Here is a 13,527-nt window from a genome sequence, read left to right on the forward strand (position 1 = left end):
ATCAACATGTGTGCCATCCTGATTCATCATCTACCACATCAACGTGTGTGCCATCATGATTCATCATCTACCACATCAACGTGTGTGCTGTCATTATTCATCATCTACCACATCAACGTGTGTGCCATCATGATTCATCATCTACCACATCAACGTGTGTGCCATCATGATTCATCATCTACCACATCAACATGTGTGCCATCCTGATTCATCATCTACCACATCAACGTGTGTGCCATCATGATTCATCATCCACCACATCAACATGTGTGCCATCCTGATTCATCATCTACCACATCAACGTGTGTGCCATCATGATTCATCATCTACCACATCAACGTGTGTGCTGTCATTATTCATCATCTACCACATCAACGTGTGTGCCATCATGATTCATCATCTACCACATCAACATGTGTGCCTTCCTGATTCATCATCTACCACATCAACATGTGTGCCATCCTGATTCATCATCCACCACATCAACATGTGTGCCATCCTGATTCATCATCCACCACATCAACGTGTGTGCCATCCTGATTCATCATCCACCACATCAACGGGTGTGCCATCCTGATTCATCACCTACCACATCAACGTGTGTGCCATCCTGATTCATCATCTACAACATCAACGTGTGTGCCATCGTGATTCATCATCTACCACATCAACGTGTGTGCCATCATGATTCATCATCTACCACATCAATGTGTGTGCCATCATGATTCATCATCTACCACATAAACATGTGTGCCATCCTGATTCATCATCCACCACATCAACGTGTGTGCCATCATGATTCATCATCCACCACATCAACGTGTGTGCCATCCTGATTCATCATCCACCACATCAACGTGTGTGCCATCCTGATTCATCATCCACCACATCAACATGTGTGCCATCCTGATTCATCATCTACCACATCAACGTGTGTGCCGTCATGATTCATCATCTACCACATCAACGTGTGTGCCATCGTGATTCATCATCTACCACATCAACGTGTGTGCCATCATGATTCATCATCTACCACATCAACATGTGTGCCATCATGATTCATCATCTACCACATCAACGTGTGTGCCATCATGATTCATCATCTACCACATCAACGTGTGTGCCATCATGATTCATCATCTACCACATCAACGTGTGTGCCATCATGATTCATCATCGACCACATCAACGTGTGTGCCGTCGTGATTCATCATCTACCACATCAAGGTGTGTGCCATCATGATTCATCATCTACCACATCAACGTGTGTGCCGTCGTGATTCATCATCTACCACATCAACGTGTGTGCCATCATGATTCATCACCTACCACATCAACGTGTGTGCCATCCTGATTCATCATCTACAACATCAACGTGTGTGCCATCGTGATTCATCATCTACCACATCAACGTGTGTGCCATCATGATTCACCATCTACCACATCAATGTGTGTGCCATCATGATTCATCATCTACCACATCAACATGTGTGCCATCCTGATTCATCATCCACCACATCAACATGTGTGCCATCATGATTCATCATCTACCACATCAACGTGTGTGCCATCCTGATTCATCATCCACCACATCAACGTGTGTGCCATCCTGATTCATCATCCACCACATCAACATGTGTGCCATCCTGATTCATCATCTACCACATCAACGTGTGTGCCATCATGATTCATCATCTACCACATCAACGTGTGTGCTGTCATTATTCATCATCTACCACATCAACGTGTGTGCCATCATGATTCATCATCTACCACATCAACGTGTGTGCCATCATGATTCATCATCCACCACATCAACGTGTGTGCCATCATGATTCATCATCTACCACATCAACGTGTGTGCCATCATGATTCATCATCTACCACATCATCGTGTGTGCCATCATGATTCATCATCGACCACATCAACGTGTGTGCCATCATGATTCATCATCCACCACATCAACGTGTGTGCCATCATGATTCATCATCGACCACATCAACGTGTGTGCCATCATGATTCATCATCTACCACATCAACGTGTGTGCCATCATGATTCATCATCTACCACATCAACGTGTGTGCCGTCATGATTCATCATCTACCACATCAACGTGTGTGCCATCATGATTCATCATCTACCACATCAACATGTGTGCCATCATGATTCATCATCTACCACATCAACATGTGTGCCATCCTGATTCATCATCCACCACATCAACATGTGTGCCATCCTGATTCATCATCCACCACATCAACGTGTGTGCCATCGTGATTCATCATCTACCACATCAACATGTGTGCCATCGTGATTCATCATCCACCACATCAACGTGTGTGCCATGATGATTCATCATCCACCACATCAACATGCGTGCCATCCTGATTCATCATCCACCACATCAACGTGTGTGCCATCATGATTCATCATCTACCACATCAACGTGTGTGCCATCATGATTCATCATCTACCACATCAACGTGTGTGCCATCATGATTCATCATCTACCACATCAATGTGTGTGCCATCCTGATTCATCATCCACCACATCAACGTGTGTGCCATCATGATTCATCATCTACCACATCAACGTGTGTGCCATCATGATTCATCATCTACCACATCAACGTGTGTGCCATCATGATTCATCATCTACCACATCAACGTGTGTGCCATCATGATTCATCATCGACCACATCAACGTGTGTGCCGTCATGATTCATCATCTACCACATCAACGTGTGTGCCTTCATGATTCATCATCGACCACATCAACGTGTGTGCCGTCATGATTCATCATCTACCACATCAACGTGTGTGCCATCATGATTCATCATCTACCACATCAACATGTGTGCCATCATGATTCATCATCTACCACATCAACATGTGTGCCATCCTGATTCATCATCCACCACATCAACATGTGTGCCATCCTGATTCATCATCCACCACATCAACGTGTGTGCCATCGTGATTCATCATCTACCACATCAACGTGTGTGCCATCGTGATTCATCATCCACCACATCAACGTGTGTGCCATGATGATTCATCATCCACCACATCAACATGCGTGCCATCCTGATTCATCATCCACCACATCAACGTGTGTGCCATCATGATTCATCATCTACCACATCAACGTGTGTGCCATCATGATTCATCATCGACCACATCAACGTGTGTGCCGTCATGATTCATCATCTACCACATCAACGTGTGTGCCTTCATGATTCATCATCTACCACATCAACATGTGTGCCATCATGATTCATCATCTACCACATCAACATGTGTGCCATCCTGATTCATCATTCACCACATCAACATGTGTGCCATCCTGATTCATCATCCACCACATCAACGTGTGTGCCATCGTGATTCATCATCCACCACATCAACGTGTGTGCCATCCTGATTCATCATCTACCACATCAACGTGTGTGCCATCGTGATTCATCATCCACCACATCAACGTGTGTGCCATGATGATTCATCATCTACCACATCAACATGTGTGCCACCTTGATTTCTCATCCATCACATCAACGTGTGTACCGTCATGATTCATCATCTACCACATCAACGTGTGTGCCATCTTGATTCATCATCTACCACATCAACGTGTGTGCCATCATGATTCATCATCTACCACATCAACGTGTGTACCGTCATGATTCATCATCTACCACATCAACGTGTGTGCCATCATGATTCATCATGTACCACATCAACGTGTGTACCATCATGATTCATCATCTACCACATCAACGTGTGTGCCGTCGTGATTCATCATCTACCACATCAACATGTGTGCCATCCTGATTCATCATCCACCACATCAACGTGTGTGCCATCATGATTCATCATCTACCACATCAACATGTGTGTCATCATGATTCATCATCTACCACATCAACATGTGTGCCATCCTGATTCATCATCCACCACATCAACATGTGTGCTATCCTGATTCATCATCCACCACATCAACATGTGTGCCATCCTGATTCATCATCCACCACATCAACGTGTGTGCCATCATGATTCATCATCTACCACATCAACATGTGTGCCATCATGATTCATCATCTACCACATCAACATGTGTGCCTTCCTGATTCATCATCCACCACATCAACGTGTGTGCCATCATGATTCATCATCTACCACATCAACGTGTGTGCCGTCGTGATTCATCATCCACCACATCAACGGGTGTGCCATCCTGATTCATCATCCACCACATCAACGTGTGTGCCATCCTGATTCATCATCTACCACATCAACATGTGTGCCATCCTGATTCATCATCCACCACATCAACGTGTGTGCCATCATGATTCATCATCTACCACATCAACATGTGTGCCATCATGATTCATCATCTACCACATCAACATGTGTGCCTTCCTGATTCATCATCTACCACATCAACATGTGTGCCATCCTGATTCATCATCCACCACATCAACATGTGTGCCATCCTGATTCATCATCCACCACATCAACGTGTGTGCCATCCTGATTCATCATCCACCACATCAACGGGTGTGCCATCCTGATTCATCACCTACCACATCAACGTGTGTGCCATCCTGATTCATCATCTACAACATCAACGTGTGTGCCATCGTGATTCATCATCTACCACATCAACGTGTGTGCCATCATGATTCATCATCTACCACATCAATGTGTGTGCCATCATGATTCATCATCTACCACATCAACATGTGTGCCATCCTGATTCATCATCCACCACATCAACGTGTGTGCCATCATGATTCATCATCCACCACATCAACGTGTGTGCCATCCTGATTCATCATCCACCACATCAACGTGTGTGCCATCCTGATTCATCATCCACCACATCAACATGTGTGCCATCCTGATTCATCATCTACCACATCAACGTGTGTGCCGTCATGATTCATCATCTACCACATCAACGTGTGTGCCATCGTAATTCATCATCTACCACATCAACGTGTGTGCCATCATGATTCATCATCTACCACATCAACATGTGTGCCATCATGATTCATCATCTACCACATCAACGTGTGTGCCATCATGATTCATCATCTACCACATCAACGTGTGTGCCATCATGATTCATCATCTACCACATCAACGTGTGTGCCATCATGATTCATCATCTACCACATCAACGTGTGTGCCATCATGATTCATCATCTACCACATCAACGTGTGTGCCGTCGTGATTCATCATCTACCACATCAAGGTGTGTGCCATCATGATTCATCATCTACCACATCAACGTGTGTGCCGTCGTGATTCATCATCTACCACATCAACGTGTGTGCCATCATGATTCATCAACTACCACATCAACGTGTGTGCCATCCTGATTCATCATCTACAACATCAACGTGTGTGCCATCGTGATTCATCATCTACCACATCAACGTGTGTGCCATCATGATTCATCATCTACCACATCAATGTGTGTGCCATCATGATTCATCATCTACCACATCAACATGTGTGCCATCCTGATTCATCATCCGCCACATCAACATGTGTGCCATCATGATTCATCATCTACCACATCAACGTGTGTGCCATCCTGATTCATCATCCACCACATCAACGTGTGTGCCATCCTGATTCATCATCCACCACATCAACATGTGTGCCATCCTGATTCATCATCTACCACATCAACGTGTGTGCCATCATGATTCATCATCTACCACATCAACGTGTGTGCTGTCATTATTCATCATCTACCACATCAACGTGTGTGCCATCATGATTCATCATCTACCACATCAACGTGTGTGCCATCATGATTCATCATCCACCACATCAACGTGTGTGCCATCATGATTCATCATCTACCACATCAACGTGTGTGCCATCATGATTCATCATCTACCACATCATCGTGTGTGCCATCATGATTCATCATCGACCCCATCAACGTGTGTGCCATCATGATTCATCATCCACCACATCAACGTGTGTGCCATCATGATTCATTATCGACCACATCAACGTGTGTGCCATCATGATTCATCATCTACCACATCAACGTGTGTGCCATCATGATTCATCATCTACCACATCAACGTGTGTGCCGTCATGATTCATCATCTACCACATCAACGTGTGTGCCATCATGATTCATCATCTACCACATCAACATGTGTGCCATCATGATTCATCATCTACCACATCAACATGTGTGCCATCCTGATTCATCATCCACCACATCAACATGTGTGCAATCCTGATTCATCATCCACCACATCAACGTGTGTGCCATCGTGATTCATCATCTACCACATCAACATGTGTGCCATCGTGATTCATCATCCACCACATCAACGTGTGTGCCATGATGATTCATCATCCACCACATCAACATGCGTGCCATCCTGATTCATCATCCACCACATCAACGTGTGTGCCATCATGATTCATCATCTACCACATCAACGTGTGTGCCATCATGATTCATCATCTACCACATGAACGTGTGTGCCATCATGATTCATCATCTACCACATCAACGTGTGTGCCATCCTGATTCATCATCCACCACATCAACGTGTGTGCCATCATGATTCATCATCTACCACATCAACGTGTGTGCCATCATGATTCATCATCTACCACATCAACGTGTGTGCCATCATGATTCATCATCTACCACATCAACGTGTGTGCCATCATGATTCATCATCGACCACATCAACGTGTGTGCCGTCATGATTCATCATCTACCACATCAACGTGTGTGCCTTCATGATTCATCATCGACCACATCAACGTGTGTGCCGTCATGATTCATCATCTACCACATCAACGTGTGTGCCATCATGATTCATCATCTACCACATCAACATGTGTGCCATCATGATTCATCATCTACCACATCAACATGTGTGCCATCCTGATTCATCATCCACCACATCAACATGTGTGCCATCCTGATTCATCATCCACCACATCAACGTGTGTGCCATCGTGATTCATCATCTACCACATCAACGTGTGTGCCATCGTGATTCATCATCCACCACATCAACGTGTGTGCCATGATGATTCATCATCCACCACATCAACATGCGTGCCATCCTGATTCATCATCCACCACATCAACGTGTGTGCCATCATGATTCATCATCTACCACATCAACGTGTGTGCCATCATGATTCATCATCGACCACATCAACGTGTGTGCCGTCATGATTCATCATCTACCACATCAACGTGTGTGCCTTCATGATTCATCATCTACCACATCAACATGTGTGCCATCATGATTCATCATCTACCACATCAACATGTGTGCCATCCTGATTCATCATTCACCACATCAACATGTGTGCCATCCTGATTCATCATCCACCACATCAACGTGTGTGCCATCGTGATTCATCATCCACCACATCAACGTGTGTGCCATCCTGATTCATCATCTACCACATCAACGTGTGTGCCATCGTGATTCATCATCCACCACATCAACGTGTGTGCCATGATGATTCATCATCTACCACATCAACATGTGTGCCATCCTGATTCATCATCTACCACATCAACATGTGTGCCATCTTGATTCATCATCTACCACATCAACGTGTGTGCCATCCTGATTCATCATCTACCACATCAACGTGTGTGCCATCTTGATTCATCATCTACCACATCAACGTGTGTGCCATCATGATTCATCATCTACCACATCAACGTGTGTACCGTCATGATTCATCATCTACCACATCAACGTGTGTGCCATCATGATTCATCATGTACCACATCAACGTGTGTACCATCATGATTCATCATCTACCACATCAACGTGTGTGCCGTCGTGATTCATCATCTACCACATCAACATGTGGGCCATCCTGATTCATCATCCACCACATCAACGTGTGTGCCATCATGATTCATCATCTACCACATCAACATGTGTGCCATCATGATTCATCATCTACCACATCAACGTGTGTGCCGTCGTGATTCATCATCCACCACATCAACGGGTGTGCCATCCTGATTCATCATCCACCACATCAACGTGTGTGCCATCCTGATTCATCATCTACCACATCAACATGTGTGCCATCCTGATTCATCATCCACCACATCAACGTGTGTGCCATCATGATTCATCATCTACCACATCAACATGTGTGCCATCATGATTCATCATCTACCACATCAACATGTGTGCCTTCCTGATTCATCATCTACCACATCAACATGTGTGCCATCCTGATTCATCATCCACCACATCAACATGTGTGCCATCCTGATTCATCATCCACCACATCAACGTGTGTGCCATCCTGATTCATCATCCACCACATCAACGGGTGTGCCATCCTGATTCATCACCTACCACATCAACGTGTGTGCCATCCTGATTCATCATCTACAACATCAACGTGTGTGCCATCGTGATTCATCATCTACCACATCAACGTGTGTGCCATCATGATTCATCATCTACCACATCAACATGTGTGCCATCCTGATTCATCATCCACCACATCAACGTGTGTGCCATCATGATTCATCATCCACCACATCAACGTGTGTGCCATCATGATTCATCATCCACCACATCAACGTGTGTGCCATCCTGATTCATCATCCACCACATCAACGTGTGTGCCATCCTGATTCATCATCCACCACATCAACATGTGTGCCATCCTGATTCATCATCTACCACATCAACGTGTGTGCCGTCATGATTCATCATCTACCACATCAACGTGTGTGCCATCGTGATTCATCATCTACCACATCAACGTGTGTGCCATCATGATTCATCATCTACCACATCAACATGTGTGCCATCATGATTCATCATCTACCACATCAACGTGTGTGCCATCATGATTCATCATCTACCACATCAACGTGTGTGCCATCATGATTCATCATCTACCACATCAACGTGTGTGCCATCATGATTCATCATCTACCACATCAACGTGTGTGCCATCATGATTCATCATCTACCACATCAACGTGTGTGCCGTCGTGATTCATCATCTACCACATCAAGGTGTGTGCCATCATGATTCATCATCTACCACATCAACGTGTGTGCCGTCGTGATTCATCATCTACCACATCAACGTGTGTGCCATCATGATTCATCACCTACCACATCAACGTGTGTGCCATCCTGATTCATCATCTACAACATCAACGTGTGTGCCATCGTGATTCATCATCTACCACATCAACGTGTGTGCCATCATGATTCATCATCTACCACATCAATGTGTGTGCCATCATGATTCATCATCTACCACATCAACATGTGTGCCATCCTGATTCATCATCCACCACATCAACATGTGTGCCATCATGATTCATCATCTACCACATCAACGTGTGTGCCATCCTGATTCATCATCCACCACATCAACGTGTGTGCCATCCTGATTCATCATCCACCACATCAACATGTGTGCCATCCTGATTCATCATCTACCACATCAACGTGTGTGCCATCATGATTCATCATCTACCACATCAACGTGTGTGCTGTCATTATTCATCATCTACCACATCAACGTGTGTGCCATCATGATTCATCATCTACCACATCAACGTGTGTGCCATCATGATTCATCATCCACCACATCAACGTGTGTGCCATCATGATTCATCATCTACCACATCAACGTGTGTGCCATCATGATTCATCATCTACCACATCATCGTGTGTGCCATCATGATTCATCATCGACCACATCAACGTGTGTGCCATCATGATTCATCATCCACCACATCAACGTGTGTGCCATCATGATTCATCATCGACCACATCAACGTGTGTGCCATCATGATTCATCATCTACCACATCAACGTGTGTGCCATCATGATTCATCATCTACCACATCAACGTGTGTGCCGTCATGATTCATCATCTACCACATCAACGTGTGTGCCATCATGATTCATCATCTACCACATCAACATGTGTGCCATCATGATTCATCATCTACCACATCAACATGTGTGCCATCCTGATTCATCATCCACCACATCAACATGTGTGCCATCCTGATTCATCATCCACCACATCAACGTGTGTGCCATCGTGATTCATCATCTACCACATCAACGTGTGTGCCATCGTGATTCATCATCCACCACATCAACGTGTGTGCCATCCTGATTCATCATCCACCACATCAACGTGTGTGCCATCATGATTCATCATCTACCACATCAACGTGTGTGCCATCGTGATTCATCATCTACCACATCAACGTGTGTGCCATCATGATTCATCATCTACCACATCAACATGTGTGCCATCATGATTCATCATCGACCACATCAACGTGTGTGCCGTCATGATTCATCATCTACCACATCAACGTGTGTGCCTTCATGATTCATCATCTACCACATCAACATGTGTGCCATCATGATTCATCATCTACCACATCAACATGTGTGCCATCCTGATACATCATTCACCACATCAACATGTGTGCCATCCTGATTCATCATCCACCACATCAACGTGTGTGCCATCGTGATTCATCATCCACCACATCAACGTGTGTGCCATCCTGATTCATCATCTACCACATCAACGTGTGTGCCATCGTGATTCATCATCCACCACATCAACGTGTGTGCCATGATGATTCATCATCTACCACATCAACATGTGTGCCACCTTGATTTCTCATCCATCACATCAACGTGTGTACCGTCATGATTCATCATCTACCACATCAACGTGTGTGCCATCTTGATTCATCATCTACCACATCAACGTGTGTGCCATCATGATTCATCATCTACCACATCAACGTGTGTACCGTCATGATTCATCATCTACGACATCAACGTGTGTGCCATCATGATTCATCATGTACCACATCAACGTGTGTACCGTCATGATTCATCATCTACCACATCAACGTGTGTGCCATCCTGATTCATCATCTACCACATCAACATGTGTGCCATCCTGATTCATCACCCACCACATCAACGTGTGTGCCATCATGATTCATCATCTACCACATCAACATGTGTGCCATCATGATTCATCATCTACCACATCAACATGTGTGCCATCCTGATTCATCATCCACCACATCAACATGTGTGCTATCCTGATTCATCATCCACCACATCAACGTGTGTGCCGTCGTGATTCATCATCCACCACATCAACGGGTGTGCCATCCTGATTCATCATCCACCACATCAACGTGTGTGCCATCCTGATTCATCATCTACCACATCAACATGTGTGCCATCCTGATTCATCATCCACCACATCAACGTGTGTGCCATCATGATTCATCATCTACCACATCAACATGTGTGCCATCATGATTCATCATCTACCACATCAACATGTGTGCCTTCCTGATTCATCATCTACCACATCAACATGTGTGCCATCCTGATTCATCATCCACCACATCAACATGTGTGCCATCCTGATTCTTCATCCACCACATCAACGTGTGTGCCATCCTGATTCATCATCCACCACATCAACGTGTGTGCCATCCTGATTCATCATCTACCACATCAACATGTGTGCCATCCTGATTCATCATCCACCACATCAACATGTGTGCCATCCTGATTCATCATCTACCATATCAACATGTGTGCCATCATGATTCATCATATACCACATCAACGTGTGTGCCATCATGATTCATCATCTACCACATCAACATGTGTGCCGTCATGATTCATCATCTACCACATCAACGTGTGTGCCATCATGATTCATCATCTACCACATCAACGTGTGTGCCATCATGATTCATCATCTACCACATCAACGTGTGTGCCATCATGATTCATCAGCTACCACATCAACGTGTGTGCCATCTTGATTCATCATCTACCACATCAACGTGTGTACCGTCATGATTCATCATCTACCACATCAACGTGTGTGCCATCTTGATTCATCATCTACCACATCAACGTGTGTGCCATCATGATTCATCATGTACCACATCAACGTGTGTACCGTCATGATTCATCATCTACCACATCAACGTGTGTGCCATCTTGATTTCTCATCCATCACATCGACGTGTGTACCGTCATGATTCATCATCGACCACATCAACGTGTGTGCCATCTTGATTCATCATCTACCACATCAACGTGTGTGCCATCATGATTCATCATCTACCACATCAACGTGTGTGCCATCATGATTCATCATGTACCACATCAACGTGTGTACCGTCATGATTCATCATCTACCACATCAACGTGTGTGCCACCTTGATTCATCATCTACCACATCAACGTGTGTGCCATCTTGATTTCTCATCCATCACATCAACATGTGTACCGTCATGATTCATCATCTACCACATCAACGTGTGTGCCGTCATGATTCATCATCTACCACATCAACGTGTGTGCCATCATGATTCATCATGTACCACATCAACGTGTGTACCGTCATGATTCATCATCTACCACATCAACGTGTGTGCCACCTTGATTCATCATCTACCACATCAACGTGTGTGCCATCTTGATTTCTCATCCATCACATCAACATGTGTACCGTCATGATTCATCATCGACCACATCAACGTGTGTGCCATCATGATTCATCATGTACCACATCAACGTGTGTACCGTCATGATTCATCATCTACCACATCAACGTGTGTGCCATCTTGATTCATCATCTACCACATCAACGTGTGTACCGTCATGATTCATCATCTACCACATCAACGTGTGTGCCATCTTGATTTCTCATGCATCACATCAACGTGGTCATGATGATGAAGCTATTTCATGAAGATAGTATCATGAAGATCATGAAGATATTTTAAATGCCTTAGCGAACGTCAGATCTGGCCAGCCGATCCGTGAAAGACGTGGGCCAAGCTTACCCCTGCGAACGCCACAATAACGTGAGAATAATTGTGGCCGTGAAAGAAGAGAATATGAATATGAATATGAAGATGAATATGAATATGAAGATGAAGAAGAAAATGTATCGCATGAATCACGTTACATAGAACGTATGTAAAAAATATTTATTAATGACGATTGATACCTCATAGCTCGGCAATATTAAATACACATGATATATATTAAACTGTTCTTTGCAGAATGGTGGTGACATTTTCCAAATTTGCGACATTTCCGCGGGTATCTGCCGGCATGGACGTCGTGGTCCAGGACTCAGGAGGTGGGCGATGCTTACCCGAATAGCGCTCCCAAGAAGGATTGGGAATATTTCACCTTCCTGTCTGCTTCAGCGATTAGCTGCATCGCTTCTCTTTCCTTGCTTTGGGCTTCCATCGCCCTTTATAAAGATTTCCCACGTTCTTCAGAGATCCTCAAGCTCGCGCAGAATGCCGTGCCTAAACATGTCACCATAAATCATGACGTAGTACGTCAATGACGTCATCCATCTAATTTTTCTCCATGAGAATAAATACAGAAGGTGTTTCGACGAAGTGCCGTGTAATTCACAAGACAA

The 13,527-nt window shown here is 44.5% G+C and overlaps 1 protein-coding gene across 4 annotated transcripts in view; it reads right to left on the minus strand.

The window, feature by feature from the left end:
• The window catches only part of LOC137417753 (alpha-soluble NSF attachment protein-like), a 323,838-nt gene that overhangs the window by 285,987 nt on the left and 24,324 nt on the right, over nucleotides 1-13,527 (minus strand). The window contains exon 1 of one of the 4 annotated variants that reach the window (XM_068103653.2): nucleotides 13,249-13,498. The exons of 2 other annotated variants lie outside the window; for them this stretch is intronic. In XM_068103653.2, coding sequence (XP_067959754.1) covers nucleotides 13,249-13,346 — 98 coding nt within the window. In that variant the 5' untranslated portion in view covers nucleotides 13,347-13,498. Of the gene's footprint in view, nucleotides 1-13,248; nucleotides 13,499-13,527 lie in introns of those variants that run through there. One more of the 4 variants, XM_068103654.2, reaches the window with a different exon arrangement.

This window comes from Myxine glutinosa, chromosome 11 (genome assembly GCF_964187855.1).
Source record: "Myxine glutinosa chromosome 11, kmMyxGlut1.1, whole genome shotgun sequence".
NCBI classification, from domain to species: domain Eukaryota; kingdom Metazoa; phylum Chordata; class Myxini; order Myxiniformes; family Myxinidae; genus Myxine; species Myxine glutinosa.